The sequence below is a fragment of the Gigantopelta aegis genome, chromosome 4 (assembly GCF_016097555.1).
Source record: "Gigantopelta aegis isolate Gae_Host chromosome 4, Gae_host_genome, whole genome shotgun sequence".
Classification (NCBI taxonomy): domain Eukaryota; kingdom Metazoa; phylum Mollusca; class Gastropoda; order Neomphalida; family Peltospiridae; genus Gigantopelta; species Gigantopelta aegis.
Genome location: NC_054702.1, coordinates 28,121,083 through 28,147,903, shown reverse-complemented (window position 1 = coordinate 28,147,903; position 26,821 = coordinate 28,121,083). Strand labels below are relative to the sequence as shown.

The 26,821-nt window shown below is 39.3% G+C and overlaps 1 protein-coding gene across 2 annotated transcripts in view; it reads left to right on the top strand.

Moving 5' to 3' along the window:
• Positions 1-26,821, top strand: part of LOC121370307 (rac guanine nucleotide exchange factor JJ-like) — a 59,327-nt gene that overhangs the window by 15,775 nt on the left and 16,731 nt on the right. The window contains exons 6-7 of one of the 2 annotated variants that reach the window (XM_041495447.1): positions 20,434-20,529; positions 21,049-21,123. In XM_041495447.1, coding sequence (XP_041351381.1) covers positions 20,434-20,529; positions 21,049-21,123 — 171 coding nt within the window. Of the gene's footprint in view, positions 1-20,433; positions 20,530-21,048; positions 21,145-26,821 lie in introns of both variants that reach the window. The other variant, XM_041495446.1, reaches the window with a different exon arrangement.

Here is a 26,821-nt window from a genome sequence, read left to right as displayed (position 1 = left end):
GACCAGCGACTCGAACTGAAGGTTCTTGTGGGTGCTGAAGAGTTGCTTGATATCTTTGATGTTCCGACGGAACATATGACTGTATCGCGTCTTCAGCTTCCCGGCGTGGAGTGTCCAGTGGTCTTCCTCGTCAGCGACAGGTGTCGGCTGCTCTGGCTTTTCCTTTTCGAGGGAGGAGCTTGGCGGAGTGACAGCCTTCCTCTTTCCAACAGCGCCATGGCGGGCCGGCGTCTCAACAGGAGTCACCCACGGAGGGGGGTCCTTCGTCGGAGTCACCGAGGTAGGAGACGCCGCAGGGTTCGCCGATGGCTCGTCGCACATTCCTGTGTCGAGCGCCGCCACTGGCGTGGAAGACTTGTCTACTGAAGGTGATGGAACAAACTTCCTCCTCATCAGGATGGGCTAGGGGCGACGACGTGAGGGGGTGTGGGGGGGGGGGGGGGTCGAGAGAGCACGTTCATCGCAAGTCAATAATGGAATGTATGTATTACATGTAAGTGCAATAAAATTAAATAAATAAATAAATAAATAAATAAGTCTCAATAGTTTCTGAAGTGATTATAGTTGATTAAGTCACCCATTGGTTCATTTAAAACTTGTACTGAAGATATGTTCGAAGTAAAGCTTTCTTCCGAGGCCCGTGTGTGCACCATTTGTTTGCTTGGTATCAAGATTCATCTAGCAGTTACATAACACTAGCTAACTTGAAAGACCATTACCGATAGCCGCTTAAGAAATAACGTGTGGTAAAGAAAAAAGTGCATGGCTATTGTAGCGATTCCCCGATTGATCACTTTCGAACTGATTCACGATGAGAACAGACGTGTCGCCTTGTACTCTCGAGTTGCCCCCCCCCCCCTTCACACACACACACATCTGGGGGGGATTCTTATGCAGTTATGGAAAACTTTTGGAGTATCGCGTCTCGTACACTGGGTTCCGTGACTTTGGTGTACGGTGACGCGATCGTACCGACGAAAAAGAGGAGATGGAGGAAGAGGAAAAGCGCGCCAGAAACGGCACGTGGGGGGGACCAAAGCTGGCGGCTCAACCGCCAGCGGTGGTCCCTTCTGCGACGCCGCCCCCAGCCCAGCCTTGAGTTGAGAGGCCCGAGAGGGACTGCGGCGTGTGAGACACCCCACGACGACCCTCCATTACCGACCGTCACGTGGCCCAGGCAGAACTGGCCGGTATCGCCGGTACAGCCAGTCGCCACGCCACAGGCCCGATCAGCCGCCGTTGGCAAGAGGAAAGCAACATCACCGACCAACCAGCCAGCCAACAGCCAAGACCGAGCTCAGCGCCGGTAGTCTCCCCCCCCCCCCCCCCCCCCCCCGAAGAGTCCGAGTGGACCGTCGCAGTGAACGGACTGAAGAAACACCTTCATCAGTACATGCAGGGAGACACGACAGACCCGACCAAGTTCCGTGGCAGTTACCTCAACGCGGACTGGAGACCCCTGGAGGACGGCAGCGAGTACGAACTTCACAGCAAGATGTTCGGTCAATCTAATTAAAATTAGCTCCACTATTACGTGTGGATCTAACATCAGCCAGTTGGAGCTCATGTCCACCAATCAAAACCTTACTTGCAGAATCCTGCCAGTGATTTAAAAATAATTTGAAAACATTCCGAATTATCCTCAGGGTATACATGTTTCGTGTGAATTACGAATGCCTTAAAACATGTTTTATTTTATAAAATAAATAATTTTTAATGTAAAATTGAAGACTGATAACCCACCCCGTACGTATTGGTATGGTTCGCTGTACAATAACGTTATAAAAGGCGAAGTGTGATTGGTCAATATTTAAATTATTATTTACAGACGAAATGTTACCTGGACATTGGGGACTACGCAGTGTTGTTAGTTTTAAATCACTGGCAGGATTCTGCAAGTAAGGTTTTGATTGGTGGACATGAGCTCCAACTGGCTGGTGTTAGATCCACATGTAATAGTGGAGCTAATTTTAATTAGATTGGATGTTCGGTACTCACCACACCGTAGTCGTGACGCACCGGAGGGAGCAGACCTATAGACAGGCCATACTTTCGAACAAGTTGGACAACCGGAATCTACATAAGATGATCCGAGCGGTCTGCGGTCCCGACTACGGTACGGTAGTCAGTATCCTGTTACGACGCCAACATCTGCTGCCGAACCTCCGGGATACTCCAGCCTCGCCAACGTAACAACCTAACGGCCTTAACGAGGCCACTCACGTGGACGTATAGATCGGACTTTAAACACTTTTAGACCTTCGTTCAAAAGTTCATGTCGAAATTACTTTTATTTTTTTATTTTTTTAATGTTATTAAATAGTCCGATCCTCTCTTCTTTCTCTTATTTATTTTTGGACTGTCCTTCCAAAATGCTCCAAATTATATAAATATTCGACCGAGCAGTCAATTCTTTTTATTTTTGGCTTGTAACTTTTTTCGTTCTAATTTTAATCCTATTAATTTCTTTTACTAATTGCTATTTTCAAAATTCTGTCCATTTTCACACATACACACACACACACACACACACACACACACACACGCGCGCGCGCATCCCAAATCAGGCGTGTTATCTATCTAATTTCATTTTGACCGCCCAATCTAATCTAGCGACCAGATTTAATGAGTAGAATTTTCTTTATTAATTATATTAATTAGAGATGCGCATCAAAATTTTAAAGGCCCACTATTTAATTTTTGGATGTAAATTTCAAAATTGTCTCCTTAATTTTGTTCTGTCCCGGAGCAAGTCACTGGCTATCCAGAGACAGGCCCCGGGACGGACATGCTCGAAACTCTAGTGCTATATGAGCATGTTAAAATTATTCGCACTCACACTCCCCGATTGATGTATAGTTCGTTCCACCTAAATAAGTAATCCTAAGGTTGTAATAAAGCTGTATCCTTAAGCTCTATCCTAACCGAGATAAAATTTGCTTGAGCAGAGGTTTTGACCCCCTGTAGTTTACAGCACCCAGCTCCGCTATTTCAAACTGCACAAAAAAAAAATCACACTGAAAAACAAGAAAAGAATAATAAATCAGTCTGCACACTGGACATCAAAGCAATTTAATTAAAATTAGCTCCACTATCACATGTGGATCTAACAGCAGCCCGTTGGAGCTCATGTTCAGCTGACCTTTCATTCGACCAATCAAAACATTACTTGCAAAATCATGCCAGTGATTTGATGATGATAATGATGATAACTAGTTTAACGTGCCCACATGCCACTAGGGTTTCGAACACGCCCATCCCGAGTCCGACCTCCGATAAGATCGGTGGCCTGACTCGGGATGTGGGGGGGGGGGGGGGGGGGGGGGGGGGGGGGGGGAGGGAGGGTGTAGTGTTGAAAATGGGCAGAATTTTGAAAATAGCAATTAGTAAAAAGGTTAATAGAATACTTTTTAAAAAAGAAGAAAAAAATTACAAGCAAAAATAAAAAGAATTGACTGCTCGGCCGAATATTTATATGATTTGGATCATTTTAGAAGGACAGTCCAAAAATAAATAAGAGAAAGAAGAGAGGATCGGACTATTTAAAGTTACATTTTCTGGTTACCATATTATAACATCATATACAAATGTGAAATACAAGCTCAAATGCATTTAAAAAAAATTCTTGTGTTCGCTATGAACGGATATCGTCAAACGTATACGCTTGATTCGTCGCCTGTACGAAGAACGTTCGGTTGAGGATACGGTACTAGATTCTTTAGTTAAAACCGGTTTGATCTTGACAACGTATTATCGACAGTCGTACCTTCCTATTTCAGAATTGATATTTTATAAAGTGTTAGTAGAACTTTCAAAGTTTAGTTTGTATACTAGTAACACATTAATCATGTATATATTTTTAAAATAAAATATAATAACGTAGATAATGAACGTTTTCACTTCTTAATTTTACGTGTTAAAATCGACAAATTCAAATAAATATTATTTCGTTTGGAAAGGGTAAAGTTGGGGGAGGGGGTGGGTGTTTAAGGACATCAAAGATAAAAGCATATTGATTTTTAATAATCATCCGACCCCATACAACCGTAAATAAAATGTGTTGAGTGCGTCGTTAAATAAAACATATCCTATCCTTCCTTCCATCTGCTGTTGGGTGTCTAACATTTGGTAATTTTGACATATAATCTTAGAGAGGAATCGGGTGTATGTGCAGGGGGGAGGGTATTGGAGGTCGAAACCCTTACTTGCCAAGCTTTAAAAAATTGAAATGTATTTTTTAGGGGAGCATGGCCCCATATAAACTTCGCTTAACACAGTCTATAACTCCAACCCCGCTGAAATCCCTGCACACGCACCTTGGAAACCCGCTACATTTTTTTTTAGTAAGGGATTGTTTATATGTACCATCCCACAGACAGGATATCACATACCATAGTCTTTTTGTATAACCGCCGATGGGGATCGATCCTAGACTGACTGCGCATTTCCAAAAAACACCTTTTTAGGTCTAAGTAATGAATAAAAATAACATAGTCTTGAAAAATGTTACGTAAATCGAACACAGTACCCTCTTCCTCTACCCCTAGAGCTTTACGTAATTAGTAACACCCCATTACATGTAACGCGTATGCCAACAGCTGGCCATTGTCAAAATGTCAAGGCAAATCCCCCACCCACCGACCCCTGGAAAGGCGTTGTACCATACCTCTATGGATATAAATATGTTTTGGAGATACGAGACGACCCCTCAATCAAGACAGTTAAATTTGTTCAAAAATTGCGAAATCTCACGTGATCTCTTGTTGGGGAATTCTATATTTGTGATAAGCCATTGAAAACCGAGATCGGTACGAGCCCGTCAAATGTGTTCCACTTTCAAAATCATGGCTTTGTTTTTGACCTGGATAAGCCAGCGTAGTGAAACCAATGCGGAGTGCGGCGTCATATATGCACCAAACGTAATTGGATTTTCTGTTCTATATGCTTAAATAATAAAAATATTCCAGGGAATGTAGTTTTAATAATATTAAAAAAAGAAGTAATTTCGACATAACATTTTGAACGGTCTAAATATTTAAAGTCCGATCTATATGTCCACGTGAGTGGCCTCGTTAAGGCCGTTAGTGTGTGGAGGTTGTCCTACAGCGAACTGATGAGCGGAGAACCGGCAAAGGCGGGGATGAAGTGCTTCCATCTCTGGTCGGCGAGGATGGTTATGACACTCCGGTAGTCGTTGCCGAAAAGGGCCTTGACGATCCTGTGGATGGTGTGGCTATCCATCTCTCTAACTAGGACCGCTTGTCGGTAGACTCCTTCTCGGCGCTGAGTTAGTACCAACCCCGTCTTGCCGGCTGTAGACTTGATGGTGTGTACCTCGTAAGCGCTTCCATCAGGCAGTTGTTTCAGCTCTGGTTCCACTAGTCCGATCCGAGGTATCCCCCTGCACGAACTTCAGGAAGCCGGACCTGATTTTCCCGATCTGAACTTTCCAGACGGCTTCCGAGTCGGAGGGGGACGATGCCTATGAAGGTGGAGGCCTTGCCTTGTCAGGCTGGTCGCTCGGCTGAGCGACGGCCTTCCTCTTCGCAACGGCTCCTGCCCGGACCGCCGCCTTCCGAACTGGCAAGACTGGTGACAGTGGCCAGTTACGTGTAGGCGGTGGCGTAGAGGGAGATGGAGGTCCGTCTGCGGGCGTCTCGCACATCGGCGCATTGAGAGCATCACTCGGTGTTGACGGCGGGTCCGATGAGCTGGTTGAGAGCACAGGCGACAGCGTCAAGCTTCATCGAGAGTTAGCTTGGAAGTGCAGTGATTTGAAAATAATTTGAAAACATTCGGGATTATGCCGAGGGTATACGAAATGATTCGGGTGAATTACGAAGTATGCCGGAAACTAATTTCCTTGTAAAATTTTATATAAAATTCGTTTCAAGACGAAAAAACTAAACCATGATGGTATAGCCATAAAATCTGTTTATACTAGTATACAATCCAGAGTTTATTACAGCACTTTTACCCGTTTTTCAATGTTGAAATAGACCAACAGGTTCGCCTATTGCATAAATAGTCTCGCCTGATATTTTTAGAATTCTTATGTTCCCGAATAACGCTATGAAAAGTGAAGCGTAATTGGTCGATATTTAAATTGTTATTTATAGATGAAATATCACACAATGCTGTTAGATCTACTGGTAAACCCAGTAGAGCTAATTTTAATCAGACTGACATCAAAGAAGCTAAGCCGCGGTTTGTACGAAAACTTCAGCTTACGTAACCGTAACGTAATTTAACACAACTTATCAAATGTCTCTTTCCATTAATACTAGATCATGTTGTCAAACTTTTCAATGATATATTGTCAATAGGCTATTTTCCTCCACAGTGGGCCCATTCAATAATTGTCCCTTTGCACAAAAAAGGTGACAAAACAGACCCAAGTAACTATCGTGGAATCGCTCTAAGTAGTTGTATTGGTAAATTGTTTTGCAAAATAATAGATAAACGAATTGTAGACTACCTACAACAAACCAACCAAATTGATATCTGTCAAGCTGGGTTCAGGCAAGGATTTAGAACAACAGATCACATATTTACACTAAAAACCCTGTTTGATAAATATAAATGTAAAAAGAAAAAGGTCTGTGCATTCTTTGTAGATCTCAACGAGCATTCGATTCTGTAGATAGAAGCAAATTATTTAATAAAATTGCTCTTATTGGGGTTACAGGTAATGTTTTAAAAATAATCGAATCTTTATATGTTAATGTTACATAATAATAGTGTTCAGACTGATAAAGGCATATCACAACCATTCCAATCAAACATTGGTGTTCGCCAGGGCTGTATTTTATCTCCAACACTATTTACTATGTTCATTAATGACTTCCAAGAATATTTATGTAACATTGGAGATAAGGTATCACTAGACACAATGCGCTTAAGCCATCTACTTTTTGCAGATGATCTTCTACTTTTATCAGAAACCCCACATGGTCTACAACAGCTCCCTGATCAACTCTTGTTGAGCCTGTCCTTTTATATGCCAATGAGGTTTGGGGTGCCCAGTTCATATCATTAAAATATTTGGAAACTTTCCTGCCAGAGAGAGTGCTTTTAAAATTCTGTAACTCAACACTACAGGTTAATAGTCGTACCCATAATTGGGCCTCTAGAGCTGAGCTAGGTTTGTACCCACTCCTGTTGTCTGTGGTAAAAAGAATGTTACATTTTTACTCCCATATGCAAACTACAGACAACATTATTTTACAACATGCTTTCTCTGAATGCACAAACCTTGAAAAGAAAAATATTGGTTGGCTTCACAAATTATATTATTACATTGGTGAGTTGAATAAAAAACGAAGCACTGTCAATTATCCCATTCATCTTATAAATATCATTAAAACTAAGTATCACAATATTTTAAAAGAAAACCTTATAGCCATAAGAGATGGATCCAGTAATAAGACGCGAACGTACAAATTATATAAAAACAATATTCAACCAGATAATATTTATTACACTGTATACATCCAGAACACCGTAAAGCTTTTACTAAATTACGTCTCAGTGACCACAAATTAAAAATAGAGACCGGGCGGCATACAAAACCCTTCACTCCACTGGAAGAACGTTTATGTGACCACTGTAATGTAATTGAAGATGAATACCATCATATCACAATATGTAAGAAATATAATAGTCAACGTGTCAAATTATATGCATATCTAACTTTCCATAATTACCTATTTAAAAGTATGAATATGCAAGAAAAATTTATATATATATATTATGCAAAACCAAAATCCAGCCTGTGCTGGTGCGGTATGCAAAAATTTTCACGATTATACATGTATTGCCCATAATTAGTCCTTATTTAGTCATTTTGTTTGTTTCTTGTTTATGCATATGTTTTGCATCCAGTTCCGTATGTGGAATGTTTATATGCAATAAAGTTTTTATCTTTTTATCTTATCTTTTTATATATTATAATTATTATGTACTGTATACGAAGTCAAAACAACGGTGTGAAAAGTGATTCAGGGACGTAGGCTGGTGGTGGGGTGGGGGGGGGGGGGGTTCGGACGAATGGTCCGCTTTCAGAACTAAAACATACATATTTATATATACTCTTCAAAAAAAGAAACGCAAAAGGGTACAAATGGGTTATAACTCCGATTTTATGTTTCCTACCGGTTCATGCTTTGTGAATATAAGGTCATTGCATGTCCCAAACACATTCCCACGGTTACATTCGATAAAACGCAGCTACTGTACAATAAAGTTCCAAAATGTGAATATTCGCAAAAACGCAGCCACGTGCAAACCATGTCACCACTGCACGTGCGTTGTCTGCACATGCAACATGAACACCGACAGTATAAAAGTGCAGGGTGTTCGCTTGCCTGGTCTCTGTATCTGGCCGACAGTTGACAATCCAGGACATGCCACGTCTCAGTGAACCGCAGAGAAACAATGCCATCGGCCGACTAGACGCAGGCGAATCCAGAACGGCCGTTGCCAGGGCATTCCATGTGTCCCCAAGCACCATCTCCAGACTGTGGGACCGTTACCAGCAACATGGATCAACACGTGACCTCCCTAGATCCGGTCGACCACGGGTCACTACCCCCGGGCAGGACCGCTACATCCGGGTACGCCACCTTCGGGAACGATTGACTACTGCCACCTCCACAGCCGCAGCAATACCAGTTTGCGCAGGATATCCGACCAGACCGTACGGAACCGCCTACGTGAGGTAGGAATTCGTGCCAGACGTCCAGTTCGAGGTGTCATCTTAACACCACAACACCGTCGACTCTGACTGCAGTGGTGCCAGATTCATCGAGAATGGCCTCAACTGCGATGGAGACAGGTGTGGTTCAGTGACGAGTCCCGATTTCTGCTCCGACGTCATGATGGAAGATGTCACGTGTATAGGCGTCGTGGTGAACGTTATGCGGCAAACTGCGTGCAGGAAGTGGACAGATTCGGCGGGGGTAGTGTCATGGTGTGGGCAGCCATCTCACACACTGGCAGAACTGACCTGGTCCACGTGCAGGGCAACCTGAATGCACAGGGCTACATTGACCAGATCCTCCGGCCACACATCGTTCCAGTTATGGCCAACGCCAACGCATTGTTCCAACATGACAACGCCAGGCCTCACACAGCACGTCTCACAACGGCTTTCCTACAGAACAACAACATTAATGTCCTTCCTTGGCCATCGATATCACCGGATTTGAACCCAATTGAGCATCTATGGACGAGTTGGACCGACGCCTCCGACAGCGACAACCACAGCCCCAGACTCTGCCCGAGCTGGCAGCAGCCTTGCAGGCCGAGTGGGCCACCATCCCTCGGGACGTCATCCGTACTCTGGTTGCTTCAATGGGCAGGCGGTGCCAGGCAGTTGTCAACACACGCGGAGGCCACACCCGGTATTGACTCCAGATGACCTTGACCTTGGTTGTGTGTCCTATCACTTACTCACAATGGACTAGAGTGAATTGTGAACAATCCTGCAACATTTGGTAATTATCGGACTCACCATTCAATAATTAAATCAATTCTCCAAATGTTACGACAATGTGGTTATACGTTTCTTCTTTTGAAGAGTATATATGGAGTTTCTGGTGGTGCAAAAACAAAAATATTAAGCTGAGCAAGATATTGGATGTTCCCCCATTAAATTCCAATAAATGCATTGTATTCATGTGCTATGCATGAATTTTTCAGGTGTTCATCCTCCTTTATTATGTATAGATTCAGTCGAATTTCAATTTTAAGGTATTTGTTCACAAAACAGGAGAAAATGATACGACGTTCGAGATGTGAAAAATAAATTCTAGCCTGGTGAAACCCTAATTTTTTTTTGAAGAGATGTGTTTTGATATATAAATAGGTGAAAAATTAGCACATTTTAAGTCGTAGAAATATTTGTAGCGTATGCCTTTAACAGCTTCTGTTGTGTCACATACCAGTATTCATTTGTATGTTTAATACAAATGTCACGGTACATGCTCTTAAATTTGTTTCGCCTGTGGCGATTTTAATTGTGTTAGAGGGCCGTGTGCAGTTTATTGCCCGTAGCCCAGATGGGCAACTTGTTACGTAAGACTTCTGCGCGACCGTCCTCGATCGGACATTCCAATATGCACTTAGTCCAGCTGCGGAGGCCATGTGGCGAGTAGTTACGTAATACCTCTGCGAGTGCGGTTTTTACAACCGTGATGGCGACGACTGGCGACAGCCAGACTGACGATCAGAGAGAAATATACCGACTCTAGTAAATGTAGAATATGAGATGATACGTGAGGTACCGCCTTGTTCCCCCAGGCCAATTCTGATTTTGGAATAAATAGCTAGGATTTAGAGATATCTAGGAGAACGAATTAGGAAGCTTCCTGGGAACGTTAGTCCGTTTGGACTTTGGTAAATATCATTTCTGCTCTGTGTATAACCTTGATGTGATTGATGTGACTTTAAATATTTTAATACTGTATTATACCAATATTCTTTAGACAGTGTCTTCGGTCATCTGACGAAGTAAATCGTAGACTTCTTGTTCTAACATTATATGAGTATTTGGTAATATAAAGCTTAGCCAGTCATCCTAGAAGACCCTAGGTAAACTGTAGGTTATTGTCTTTATTGTGATAAGTATTAATTCTGTGTTACAAGGTTACTGAATGAGTAGTTAGGGTTAATTAAAAATTAATCCGTTAGGAATAGAGCTGTAATTCCTTTATTAATTAAGTTCCCCTGCAAGCGTTTCTAAATTATCACACGTTACTGAACGAGTAGTAAGGGTTAATTAAAAATTAACCAGTTAGGAATGGTGTTGTAATTCCTTTATTAATTAACTTCTCCTGTAAGCGTTTCTCAATTATCACACGTGTGGGTGTGGTGTAACGGTGAAGTGATTCGCATATTGTGTAACTAGACACCTAGAGATTAACTAATTAAGTGATCAGTTCTGGGTTGTTATTATTGCTGTTATTAATTTACTACTACGGCTGTACATTTGTCAGCGTAGGATAATACAGATTCCAAAGTGTATTGTGTTTTGTTGTGTTTCTAGTGAGCTAAACGGGCTATAATAATATATACTTATATAGATCGTATCTCTGATCATACCTAGACGAGCCATACTAGGGTTTAACAGCCTGTTACAGAGAGATCTAATAGATATACAGTTAGGAGAGATATTTTGATAATCGTGTTTTATTCAGTTACGGGAATTATAGAATCCCCGTGACAGGAGTAGAAAATTGGGCGCTCGTCCCGGCTCTGAAACGGGACATGCATATTTAAAAAAGTATTGTTTGTAAATGGGGGCTTTATAAATTAATTTTACAAATTTACCGAAGTAGCACGTTGTTCACTAGAAAATTAATTAATAATAAGTGTGTCATATCTAAACATGGATAAGAATTTGCTGGATAGGCCTACGCTCAGTGTAGTGGAGATTAAGCGAGCACGTAAGGCCGAGTTAGTTGAAATCGCGGGTGAGCGAGAAATTGATTTAACATCAGCTAAAACCTTAGGAGATATAAGGACAATTATTATCCAGGAAGTTTTTGTTGATAGTCCTGTTATGGAAGACAGTGAGATTGTTCCAGAGATAGAGATAAATGAGTTAAGTGTGGAACAACTATTAGCTTTTAAAAAGCTTGAGTACGAAAGAGAGGAACGTGCATTAGATAGAGAGAGAGAGAGAAAGAAGGTAGAGATAGAGAAGATAGAGAGAGGGATAGAGAAGATAGAGAGAGAGATAGGGAAGATAGAGAGAGGGATAGAGAAAGGGAGAGAGAGAGAGAAGAGAGGGATAGAGAGAGAGAGAGAGAGAGAAAGAGAAGATAGGGATAGAGAGAAAGAAGAAAGGAATAGAGAATTCCAGTTAGAAAAATTAAAAGTGGAACATGAGTTAAAGTTGAATACTGAAGAAGTTAGACGTGAGGCAGGAAATGGTTTTAACATGTCGGAGGCTTATAGATCAGTGCCTGTATTTGACGATCAGGAGGTAGACATGTTCTTTCAACTTTTTGAACGGGCCGCTAAGCAGCTAAATTGGCCGGAGTCTAAGTGGACATTGTTAGCCGTGTCTTAAGTTTAAGGGGAAGGCTAGTATAGCTTATAATTCAATGAGTGATGAGCGAGCAAGTCAGTACGACTTAGTTAAGGCTGCAGTGTTGAGGGCTTATGAATTACGACCTGAGGATTATCGTTTACGGTATAGCGAGTTGAGAAAAACACAGGGTCAGTCTTATAGTGAGTTTGTGGCTAAGAAGGCAGGGATGTTTGATAAATGGGTGGTGTCTCACCAGGTAGAGTCATATACCGAGTTACGGGAGTTGTTGATCTTACAGGACATTAAAAATGGATTACCAGTTAGCTTACGTATTCATTTAGAGGATCGTGATGTCAAAAAGATAGAGGAGGCAGGCATAGTGGCAGATGAAAAACACTATTTTTATCGTTTCGGCAATCTCCGACTGAAAAACCACTTATTTGACGCCAAATTTGTCACGTGATCAGAACGGTCATTCTGTCTTTTGTGTCCACTAACTCTCGTTTGATATTTTGTTCTCAATTACAGATGTAGTTGATCGTAACATGCTTTTTAGGGGCGGGACGTAGCCCAGTGGTAAAGCGTTCGCTTGATGTGTGGTCGGTCTGGGATCGATCCCCGTCGGTGGGCCCATTGGGCTATTTCTCGCTTCAGCCAGTGCACCACGACTGGTATATTAAAGACCGTGGTATGTGTTATCCTATCTGTGGGATGATACGTATAAAAGATCCCTTGCTGCTAATCGAAAAGAGCCCATGAAGTGGCGATAGCGGGTTTCCTCTCTCAATATCAGTATGGTCCCTAACCATATGTTTGACGCCATATAACCGAAAATAAAATGTGTTGAGTGCATCGTTAAACAAAACATTTCCTTCCTTCCTGATGCTTTTTAATTACTGTCAAGTAAAATATTAGAAACTTTAAAAAAAAAATTGGGGGGTGGGCGGTATGGCCGATTATAAAAACGACGGAAGTGGTAGTGTTTATCATTAAAGCATTTATTGTGGGCGCCAAATAATATAATATACACCTCCTTTACAAAAACAAAACTACTTTTTATCAGCTGGCGAAATCAATGCGATCGATTCATTCGATGAAGAAATAAAAGAACACAAAAATGTTATCCCAATTTAGGGGATCATATTTTAAAACAAATTAAAATCTTTTTTTTTTTTTTTTAGATACATGTATCTTGAAATCTTTATTAAAATAATAATATTAAAATAAGGGGTAGGTCTTTTTGCAAAGTCAGCCAATACACAACGATAGGCTTACACGTAGACCACGCTGCCGCCCTCCTTTGATATACCAGTCGTAGTGCACTGGCTGGAACGAGAAATAGCCCAAATGGCTCCACCGGCGGGGATCGATCCCATACCTACGCTTTACCACTGGGCTAGGTCCCGTCCTCATTTTTAATTACAGATACTGTTTATTCCGTTTCAACTTTTCAAATAATTATTACACACACACACACACACGCACACACAGGCGCGCGCGCACACACAATAATAATAATTTTAAAACATTGGGGGGGGGGGGGGGGGGGGGGGGGGGGGGGGGGGGGGGGACCTTTCGAGTATTGATACACAATACCTCAGCATCGCATAACAAGTTGCTAAACATCTGCTAGACCAGCTTATGCAATGACATATATGACGTATAATAAAGGTATATATAAATGAAACCTTTCTGTTGTTACCGTACCGCAATGTGTGTGCAGACGACAGTACATTTGTTTGCAAACGATGGTAAAATAAATAACTAAAAATATAGTATTGTTACAGATGTTTTTGTATTTTGTAGGAAATAATAAACATGTTTTAGTTTTCAGTAGTTAGTTTGTTTATAGAAATAGGAAGAGAAATAGTGGTGTTGATTGTAGTCCACAGAACACGTAGCCCTAACCGAGTGATAGACACATGCAACCCTCTACGATCCTAATTTGATGTTTGGTCTAATTTATGGCAATCTAATTAAAATTAGCTCCACTGTTACATGTGGATAATTCGGAATGTTTTCAAATTATTTTCAAATCACTGGCATGATTCTGCAAGTAAGGTTTTGATTGGTGGTCACGAGCTCCAATTGGCTGCTGTTAGATCCACTTATGGATATAATGGATATTGTTACACAGTGGCGGATCTAGAGCTGTAATGAGGGCGGGGGGGGGGGGGGGGGGGGGTCTGAAATTGCAAGGCACGAAGTGGCTTGACCGAGGGCGCAAAGCGCCTGAGTCTCTATGGGTGTCCGGGGGCATGCCCCCCCCCCCCCCGGAAAATTTTCAAATATAAAGGGTAAAAAACGCTATTTCCTCGCATCTGAGTTTTAATTTTTTAAATCTTTTAAAATTCATGAATAAGTCGTTATTTTTTGGGCGCCCTCATGTGTCTTCAATGGACATAAAACCGTTCGCAGAAGGCTACGTTCATTTAATAAACTGTTACATTATATGTTTCAATCATTTTGTAATTGTTCGGAGGAAAATCCGACAAAGGCAAATTACTTAATGTATTATTAACTCTAGTGTGTCGAGTTGGGTAGCATACGTCACTACGCTCACCGTATATAAATCACTGTACTGCTTGATGCAACTACCGGCCTCCGTGGTGTATACGACGCAGACTACAGTCTGGTAGGAACAGTGTTCGAATCCCGCTCGTGGATTTCACTTTCTGACTCCAACCCAGAGTGAGTGCTCCGCCAGGCTCAATGGGTAGGTGCAACCGATTTTTAATCCAGGGAATGATGCTCTACATAAGCGAGTGCTCCACAAGGCTCAATTGGTAGGTGTAACCATTTACACTGACCAGGGTCCCACTACTTGTTTGATAAAGGCTGTGGTATGTGCGTTTCTGTCTTTGGGAATGTGCATATAAAAGATCCCTTGCTGCTTCGAAAATGGGAAGTAGGTTTATCACTCACGAATGGGAGAATGACTGCCAAATTTCACTGGAGGATGTCTATGAGCTGCATGCGGCGGGGATGTAGCCGAGCAAACTGATTGATGATTTCATCAATGTACACCTCACAACCATAATCGATGTGCATCATAGCAAGCCCATTTATGCGATCCTCTGTCATTGTGCTTCGCATGTATGTCTCAAGGCGACGAAGGGCACCGATTGTTCTCTCACATTCTGCACTGGTGACACCGAAAGTATAGACCAATTTTAAACAAGTGTGGATGTTGGGGAAAATATGCTCTATTTGCAGATTTAAGGACGCTGCTGCATCTTTGGGAACAACACTGTCTGCTTCCGATTCCCAACGAGCCAGCCAGCAGTGAAGTTCTGCTTCCAAATTCTGTGGGCTGGGGAGGTCGTGTGTATATTCGGAAGCAAACGCGTTAACATTATCAATTACTTCGGCCTTTGGTGAAACCTTGATTACAGCGGGGACCAGATGTAATGCATTTGTGATTAATAGCTGGGGAGCATCAAACCGGTCGTGCAGGCCCATTAACAACTGATCGATTACTGGAATTGTCAGATTCAGTCTGTAGTACGACTCGATGTTATCAGCTGGTGTATTGGATCTGTGCTGCTGCCGTCCACAATTACGAGGCCGTGCTGGTACCGTTCCAACAGCCTGAGCCATTGTAAATATTTTCTCATACAAATTGTGATGAAAAGTATCAACATCATCCCTGACCTGTTCAAGTGCAGTGATAGCATGTTTTACTTGATTGGCAGCTTTGATGACATCCATTGTCTTGGACTGCAGACTGACACTGATGGGTTGAACATATGCGATTACGTCACGGACGATGTTAAGTGCCACAATGAAAGGAAACTGTGTTAAAGCCAACAACAGAGAATGACCATCGTTTACACTGGGTTGATTCCATTCTCTTGGATGTGTCGATATGTCTTCCAGTGAGAGGACTAACGGCTTATGCAGCTCTGTGAAGACATTAAATGCATCGTGGCGAGCCACCCATCGGGTCCTGCATAATTCTTTTAACTTCTTCCTTGCTATCTCGTTTGCACCGATGCTGTCGATCTACTTCTCCAAATTGTGTTGACGTTTTGGAGAAAACTTGTAATAGCGCACGAGTCGGTCTGCAGTATCCATCATGTTTCGTGCTTCTTGAACTGACATTGTTTTAACAACAGCAAGATTCAGGCGATGATTTGCACAGTGTGTGTAAATGGCTTTTGGGTTTTGTTCTATATGATTCTCGCTGCTGTCCCTTTCTGAGATCCAGCCATATTCCCAGCACCATCGTATGTTTGCCCTCGGCATTGTGACAATGATAGTTTCCAATCGTTGTTAATTTTGCCTACAATTATTTCAGCTAATGCCTCACCAGTAGTTGAATGGCACTGTACAAATTCCATAAATTCTTCACGAATGTCATCGTTTTTGTCACAGAAACGCAAGACCAACGTTAGCTGCTCATGATTGGCCAGATCTGTTGCTTCGTCTGCAGATATTGAATAAAATCCAGCATCTCTCACGTCGGATAATATACGTTCACATATGTAATTACCACACAGAGTGATTAATTCATTTTGTATCGTTTTTGATCTGTAATTGCAATGTGATGAAGAAGTGGAAAAGTGCTTCCCAAGAATGGTGTCGCCTGCATCAACACGAAACTCGAGGAGTGCTTGAAAATGGCCTGATTTGTGGCCAACCTCATTCAAATGCCTGCCATCATCCCGGTGTCCTCTAAGTGGGATATTTTGCTTTCCACAAAACAACACTGTTTTCATGATGAACTGAACTTTTTTTCTGTTTTCTAGTACTCGTTGTTGGAGAGCCTTGTTGACTTGCTCGTGCACTGCCTAGAACTGTAGAGGCTTTATTGTAGTTACTTGTGTATGGTCGTGTGACAAGCAGACTTTGATACTTGGTTTGACCAAACAGTGAACACTAAATGCACATACCACCTTCAGCAACATCATAATATACCAGACCAGGATACCTCTTGAGCCACGATAGTTGGAATGAACGATTTTGTCCATGTTTCTTTTCTGTTGGAAAGACTGTGTTTTTATCAGGTATTACGTGTTTCGTTAGCAGCTGATATTTCTATTCGTCTGTGATTAGTGTTTTCGTTAGAAAATCACCAATATCAAGCGATTTACCGGTAGCTTGTTCACCTGAAATATAAAACATATGTATGAATGAAATATGAATATGCATGTAAATTGTTTGTGAGCGTGTCTAAATTATCGACACCAACAAAATCATATGTTTTAGTGTGTGTGTGTGTGTGTGTGTGTGTGTGTCTCTATATAGTGTAATGTCAACCTCCACTAAGAAGAATCGAGCCAGGACTCTCCATATGGGAGCCAAATGATCTTGCAACTGAGAATCGAATGAGAACTGATATCAGATTCCAATGATCTATCAACTGAGCTAGTATATAAAAGAGAAATTCCCAATAGCTGAAACCTGCAAGAGTACTTTATAACATCACTGACACAATAAAATAGTGCCAAAATCAAACGTGTGCATTTTTATACCAAACAGTTATTGATTAATGTATCTACCATTTATTTATTTTGTTACAGAGAAACAATATGCATGTGTACGACACAAAACAATCATTGAAAATGGCATGTATGTGTGAAATTCCATGCACCATTGTTTTTATAGGATTCCATGGGACATTGTCCCTATTCACACACATACTATAATGTCCCTATTCACGACACATACTATACATTCCAGCCCCGTAGGAACGATTTTTAAAGTAGGAGGGCGAAAGAGGCTAAGGTTATTTGTGTACATTTCAGAAGAAAAAGTAGTTTTGCCTGAAAAAAGTGGGGGGGGGGGGGGGGGGGGGGGGGGGGGGGGGGGAGGCTGAAAAAAACATCCATCTAATAGTATTAGTAAACTCCATGGAAGCAGCCAGATTTTGTTTGAATTGGATTAATTATTTTTGAAACAATCTCTTTCATTTGGTTAATATTGCAAAACGAAAGTTAACAACTTGGAGAGTTGGATACCTTATAAACACCATCTGGATTGAAAGCAAACACAACTCACTTTTATTGACATCAGAATCAACTGCCTTATGTAACAATGCTGTGGGTGGGTCAACAGTTCCCACACTGAAATGAAAACATTAATAAAACATAAGATAAACCGTTAAAGTATTTTGCAATGCAGTTATGTTCTATTATGTGACCATCATATTATGTTAATACAAACAGTGGTTGAACTTGCAGGATATGTATGTGACTAGTTCAACCAAACCCCACGTAAAGACCACCCAGGTTCTCAGACCGCCCAACTGGCACTATAAAGACCTTTTTTTTAATAGTCCAGAATATTTACATATAATTTAAATGTAACCCAGTAATAGGACCACCCCACTATAGATAGCTAGGCCGTGACGCAAGCATCGTAATCAAAACAAGATGCGCGCGCATACTTACAGGTAGAAGTCTGTGTTTACTATGTATTTCTGTTCTATTTGGATCGGATTTTTTACGATCTTGTGTCATTGAGGCTGTTAATAATCTATCCTTTATGCGATATATAATATTTGGTAACTGGGCTATTCTGTCATTAAAATATTATGGAAACGCATGAACACTTTTGACAATAAACAAATATTTAACAACCAGCCTCAATCGTATTAAATACATCAGAAGTTAAGTGTTTTTTAAGAGACATTTTTAATATTATATTTCATAACCTGTTACAAATTATGCCTACCTCTAGAATTACTGACGTCTGGTAAATACACACATTAGTTTTTCTTTTCACGGTGGTTTTTGTTTGCTGGTGTTTATTTAATGTCGAATTTTGCCAGGAAGAGTTATTTCCCTTAGATATAAAGAACAAATCTTTGGGCCTACTGGTAGTATTAAAGTAAATGAGTAATAAAATAAAAAATAGTAAAATAACGTAGCCTACATTTCAATAAAGTTAAGTATAATTGTAAAACATATGTCTGTTATTCTTACCTTTCAGATTTTTGACAAAAGAAATCTGCTAGTTTTTTTTGCTTCGAGTTTGTAGACGTCATCTTGTTTTCATGACGCAATTATGTTACCGCAAAAATAATTTGGGTTAGCGAGACTATTAACGCTAGCCTCGACGTTGCGTTCATTGTTTATTCTGTGTAAAACATGGTAAACACCGAGCGAAATAAAACGGACGAGTTTGAAGAAACGTACAATTAACATATGTTTTACTGTGTTGTAGGCGTATATAGCCTACGTACGTGCTCTATTTTGATGCGCATAAAAAATATTTTCCACAGAAATTCAGGGGGTCTTCAGACCCATCCTAGATCCGCTGCTGTTACATGTATAACTTCTAGGAAAGTTGCTGAACTTTATGTTGTGTATAATCAATGCATGTACGTTATAATAAAACTATGTGATTATACACTTGCATATTAGATCGATATATATATATAGGACTGCTCCCTAATTTTGTAAATGTGTATCAAAGTACAGATGATATTGCTAACGATCTCGACCGATGTCCTCAGGTTTTTATTTCTAAAACAATACAAAATAGTAACCAAAAATATTGTATATAAAGATATATGCATACTTCAAAGTTTCAAACTGATCTTCATAATTATGAAGAAGAAGATGTCATCTTCTCAGATTCTTCGAAACAAGCGCAAACAGCATGTCAACTTTTACTTCCGCGTTTATATATTATGACGTCAAACTTTGAGCCGCGTATACTTGGTTTCTGACGTAATGCTAAATTGTAGGTTTTCGCGTGTGACGGCTCACATGTCAAAATTACCAAATGTTTCTATATATATAATAATTATTTGGTAGTACTAGTAGACTCGTTAACGAGCAGAATGACAGTGGTGTGACGTCACTAATGATAGGTTTAGCGCAGAAACATACACAGTGACGTAACAAAATAATGTCTTGTGATTAAAATTTGATCAGTCAAGATTATAAGAAGCGATATCTCCTAGGAGAATATCGCAGTAGATATCGAAAATGATAGTGCCAACGATATCTCCTACAAAAGCCATTAATGGATGATAAAAGTTTTATTCCTACTTTTGCTTTCGTATCTTACAGAATACCTTCGCTAAATATGTTCCAAACGTTTATTTGAAAACAGGATGACGTCATTATTCATAAGTGACGTCATTTTTTATAATGTTCAGTATGTCACTACACAGCTGCAGTCGGGGGAAATCATTGAAATACGCCACTAGCCAAAAAGCAATTCAATGCCGAAATTTGTATATCTGGTACTTTTTTTTATTATGTAAAATTGAAATAACCTTTATTGGAAATGAAAAAATTATTATGTAATGTCATCTCCTAATGATGCTATTTGACTACAACTTGGCAAAACACTTTATTTTTGTCTCGTTTTAACTTTACTTTATTGTCAAGTTATCCTGAAATTAAATAGATATTACTTTTTTCATCTTCTTCTTCCAGCCAGGTTTTGCCGGTCCATTGGCAACAGAGATATTAATCTTAATTATTTTACATGTCCTTGGGATGACCATCATCATCGTACTAATGATAACAAAGGTAAGTAGAAAAATCTATTAAAAGTGGTCTTTCAGTTTCTCAAAACCTAGGCCTACTTGTGTGTATTTATTGCTTTTTCAGCCCTCAATTTTTTTCGATGGAAGCCAGTAATGCCAACGCAAAAACACTTGCATAATTGATATGCAATGGCATTTTCATCATTATGGGGGTATTTACTTTGATCTTATCAAAATTTTGATGGCTGCTTTTTATTGTTGATGTATGAAGTTAATTACATACTGACAAAATATTACATAATATTCTATCCAACCCCAAAAAACCAATGTACAGTTGTATGCTAAAAAAGAAGTCAGTTTAATATATTGGTTATTAACTATAATTTAGTAGATTTCAGTTAACACTATCAACACATTAAAATGACTCGTTATATTAAATTATGTAGTTGTGTCGGTCTGTCACACATAATGACATTAATATGACTTATGATTACCGTAATCATGGATGTTTGAACATGAGGTTATACATACAATTCATTATTAAGAGCATTTTTATTTTTAGCGGTGTCCAGACGGTTTCAAGGGATTGACAACACAAGGTACCGGTGGCTATTTTGACAGAAAGACTGGCAAAACAGTGAGCTACGTAACTGCGGATGTAAGTAAAATGCGGACCGCAACAGAGTATAATCAGATATTTAATGTAGCCGATGAATTAGATTTCTACACTTTTTAAAGCAGTGGCGGATCCAGGAGGGTGAATAGGCTGGCTAGCCACCCCCTCCCTTCCTGGGCAATTTTTTTTAATACTCATTCCAAACATATACTGTTACTTCAAAGTTTTGTTCAGGAAGATGCAAATAAAGCCATTCCGTTGGCGAAAATAATATGCATCGCCCTGTTGTGAAACAGCCCTACAATCACTGAAAAACAATAAGGCATGTGGCTTAGACCAAGTTACAAACGAAATGTTAAAATATGGAAATGAAATCATATCACCCATAGCAAAATTATTCAACACAGTATTCCAGTATGGGATACTACCGTCCTCTTGGACAGTTGGTTATATCACACCAATACACAAAAAGGGATCTAAACAAGACCCAAACAACTATAGGGGAATTACCATTACAAGCTGTCTAGGGAAAATATTCTCCTCCATATTAAATAAACGATTAACACGTCACATTGAATCAGAAAACCTAATAGCAGACAACCAAGCTGGCTTTAGAGAGAATAGAAGAACTACAGATAACATTTTTATCATAAAAACGCTGATTAACAAATACATTGAACAGAAAAAAAGCAAGCTTTATCTCTGTTTCATTGATTTCCACAAAGCATTCGACACTGTTTGGAGAACCGGCTTACTCCTTAAATTACTTAGACTGGGTATTGGCGGGAAATTCTTTCAGATCTTAAAAGCTATGTACAACAAAACCAAACTAGCTGTCAAAATTAACAATCAAATAACTGACATGTTCCCATCTACAGTAGGAGTGAAACAGGGAGATAATTTAAGTCCCACTATGTTTAACATATATTTAGCCGATATGACATTCTCCAGCGACTGCCACTCGCCCCACCTACTAAATGAAAGAGTGTCGCATTTATTATGGGCAGATGACCTAGTACTTTTATCAGAAACTCAACAAGGTCTACAAAAAGCGTTAGACGAACTCCACACTTATAGCCAACAATGGCACTTATCAGTCAACTTAAAAAAGACAAACTCCATGGTTATACAGAAAGGAAAACCAAAACATGTAGCATTTCAGTACGGCATGGAGCAAATCGAACAGACACACACATATATCTATTTGGGCTGTACCATTAACACCAATGGAAACTTGAGTACAACCAAAACAGATCTTGCTACTAAAGGACGTAAAACCCTATTCAGACTCCAAAAATCCTTTTCTGGATCACCTCCACCTCCCCAGATATATAACAAACTATTCGACACCCTAATCAAACCGATCCTTCTCTATAACTGTGAAATCTGGGGCATTGAACTAAATAATAAGATGAAAATACATGACCCTAATAAACTACTAGACATTTTAGAATCGGAACCATTCGAAAAAGTACATATAAAATTTTGCAAATTCAACTTACAGGTAGGAAGAAACACAACCAATATTGCATGTAAAAGTGAACTAGGCAGATACCCACTAATAAATGAAATAAATCAGAAAATTATAAGCTACTGGGCACATCTACAAAATCTACCTCAAGAACGCACACTTCTACTTGATGCAGCTCAATACAGCAAGCTACTTGATAACAATAACAAAAACAGCTTTCACAACTACACAACAAACATGCTTAAGAAAAACTGCATCGACATAACAGCTATTGACACTACACCAAAAAACAAGAAAACTCTCAACAAACTAGTAACCGAAAAACTACAACACAACTACAGGCAATACTTTAAACAAAAATTAAAAGACTCTGAAAAACTGTTATATTATAAACACATAGTACGACCATATCAACTTGCCCTATACCTCGAAACATTAAATAATTGTAACCTAAGAAGACATGTAACTAAAATTAGAATATGTGCACACCGCCTCGAAATCGAAAGAGGCAGGTATCACAATATTCTCAGAAAAGACCGACTCTGCAAGCTTTGCAAAGAGGCAGTGGAAGATGAGGCACATTTTCTCGTGGACTGCAAACAGCTAGAAACGAACAGAAGAAAATATTTTATTACACTCGCACAAGAATTCCCAATATTCCAAACACTAAATAAATACGAAAAATGTTATTATATCATCAACTGCCCTAAAACACAACTCATTACAGTCGCACAACTCTGCTCAGATTTGGACACAGCACGAACTAGCCTTCTAACTAGACCCCCTGCCACTTAATAATATTTATTCATTTTAATTAACCAAATATCGAAGAAGAGACAAAAGACAATAGAACCTGTTACACTACATGTACTTTATTAAACAAGAGTTGTAGTTTAGTTTTTTTTGGATGTTAGCGTTTAATTTTATGTACTTTATTTTTGCTGGTCAACCAGACTATGTTTTTATTATACATATATGAACATGGAAATAAAGTTATTGTATTGTATTGTATTGAATCAGGTGTACAATTGAACTGAGTATGGCTTACATTGATAAGGACACAATTAAATCGTTTTCGATATAATATTTTGTTGTGAATCAGGAAAACGGCAACAAATTTATCAACTTTATGGAATTATTAATTAGGAATTAGATCCTCGGAAATCAGTGAAATAAGACTCTAAAATGTCCACAATGCCGAAACTTCGGAGGGCTTTGTCCCCGGAACCTTCACCATGGCTCAGCCCCGCCGGTTCACTCCATCCCAATCCAGCCACCCCACCCCCCTTATTATTTTCTAGATCCGCCACTGTAAAGGCTTAATATTTATTAGTACTATGCTTTAAAAAAGATTCCAACAAAAGTAAGGTTACCCATAGTCCCATTTTTGTTTTTCTGTTTGGGATTTTTCTAAGGAAGATCGTGGAACTGACTGATTAAAAACAAACTGAATTTAATACTTTGTGATCTGGGGGAGGGTGTGTGTGTATCACAGGGGTACCTTTTTTTAAATATAAAAATGGCAATTTGTTTTAATTCACCATTCACAAAATATTGTAAAGGGAGAGATTCGCGACTACATATAATGTGATTTGCCAATGATCGTAACATCTCAGGTAATCATATTAAAAGACGTGTAATAACAGTTATTACACTTAAAGTAACTTTATGTCATTACCCATATTATTTTGGCGTTTGCTGATTTTCAGTAGTTGCCGAAAACAGTTACTCATTCGGCATACTGAACATTATTACTTTAGTTGCAATTTTGGTTAAACATTTACTTGCACATAATCATGTTTATCAGATGGGAGGTAGCATATTCAATCCTTTTTAAGCTACAATATTAAAATATTGAGCCTTTAATATGACAAAATGTGTAGAAATCATAATTCCTAAGCTATGTAATATTAGATATCTGTTTCTGTTGCATTCTGTTCCATTCCAGTCCGCATTTTATCAACACCCCTTTTTAACTATCAATGAATGGATCTCCAGGGTTGTAAATTAGCAGTCGCCCGGTTGCCCGTGGCGACCTTTATTGGCTAAGGGCGACTAAGAATTTTACAAAGGTAGTCCATTGGGCGACCAGCGATTTTAGGGCCTTACGAGTATGTTATATATTATAACAGCGTCAACATAATGAATAAAAGTAAAATTCATATAAAACATATTAATTTATTAAGTTATAAACCCATACCGTCTCAAATAACATTTTATTGGGGGTGAAAGTGCAGTGTAAATTAAAAATAAATACTATTTTTGTGTCCAATTTACAAAACAATCGGCTGAGAAATAAGTAACGTAGTAAATTTCATAGTATGAAAATAGGCGTTCCCTGTGGAACCGATTAAGAGTCGTAGGTTCACTTTTTTCTGATACATGTTTTACGGCAATTAATGGAACATCCAAGGTAATCGTAATGACACATCCATAAATAATACATGATCAAGGCCGTATCTCTGCACAAAGCAGAGTTGAAAGGGTATTTAGCAAAATAGTGGATGATTCCATGGATCTATATCTAGTGCCTAGTCTATAGGAGAACAGCCACGTCCGAGGATTTCACCCCTCTTGCATCGCCACAAAGTTTATTTCACCCCTCTTGCATCGCCACAGTTTATTTCACCCCTCTTGCATCACCACAGTTTATTTCACCCCTCTTGCATCGCCACAAAGTTTATTTCACCCCTCTTGCATCGCCACAAAGTTTATTTCACCTCTCTTGCATCGCCACAAAGTTTATTTCACCCCTCTTGCATTGCCACAAAGTTTATTCCATCCCTCTTGCATCGCCACAAAGAGGATTGCCACTCCCAGATGTTTACTAGAGCACACACCGTTCTATCTTTAGTCTCTTTGTATTGCATTATCTTTTACCCTGTATTAAAAATGAGATTTAATATGTATAATTTAATGGTACTTTGTAAAGAAACATGTTTATTTCTACTGGATTTCTTTATTCATTTTGTTTTTATTTCAGTTGGTATGGGTTTAAAAGTTAATAACATGTTTTTATATGAATTTTAACTTTATTTATTATGAAGTTAAATGCCAATTCATCAGTTTTCTTTAATCCAAACGGACTATATACGGTGAGCACATGGTTATTATTGGCAGTTAAATTCCAATGTGATAATTGGAGGGCTAGTTGAATTTGAGAAGGGCCAGTACGTTTTATCTTCAACTGGCCCTGCGATCATGGTCTTCATGTTAATTTTCAACCCTGGATCTCCCTAGGAATTTGATGTATACTTTAGTTTTGATACACTTGTGTGATGGAGAACAACTGTTATACCAGTAGTTTGTTCTTTTTATTTCTTGTCAGTGGATATTTTTATTAATCTATTTTATAATACTATTTTCCAATTGTTATCATTATTATTATTTTTATTTTTTATTTCATTTTTTTTTCAATCAAGATATCTTTTGTGTAGACAAAGGTCCATCCCCACCCTTTCAGTGTTGATCTCTAGTTCTCCATACTCAGGGGCCATTCAAATATTATGTAATACTAGAGGGTGGGTGGGTGTAATTACTAAAATATATATATATATATTTTTTTTTCTTCTCATAAACACTCTGTCACGGTGACAATGTTTAACTTAGGTAGTTAAAGTTAAACATAAACACACAATAAGGATTATAAATGGAGTTGAAATGTGTATCTGCACTTTCCCAAATCACAAAACAGTACGTTATATAATTATATTACACCCATTGCATGACTTATTTTTGAATGGGAGGGGTGTGGGGGGTGTTTCCAAGTTTTACATAATATTTTTAGGGGTATATGGTCGAGCATTACAGGGTGGGTGGGAAGGTACTGAATTTTGACAAAAATAGCAGCAAGTAATATTTGAACGGCCCCTTATGGTTATGAAATAGTTCAGAATAAAAGCTTTGTATGTTGTTTTTCATCTACGTGCAGGGCTCAAACATAAGAATTTGTCAACCACTGTAATTATTAAAAAAAGTACCATGGATCAAATGGCTCTCCATCAGCAATTTCAAGCCTGCCTACAACAAAAAAATTGTTTAAATGACTTTCGCAGCAAATAAACCTGAAAGGTTATTTTTTTTGTACATGTAGTCATATTTTAAATGTTCAAAATTGATAAGCAACAAATTGTTTTTCTTCTACAAGTAATGCTAAGACCACTCACATTTGTTTCTCACCAAATGTATTTCTTTCTTTTGCAGCCATTGACATTTTGTACAGCAATCAGCATTGCAATTACAAAAACT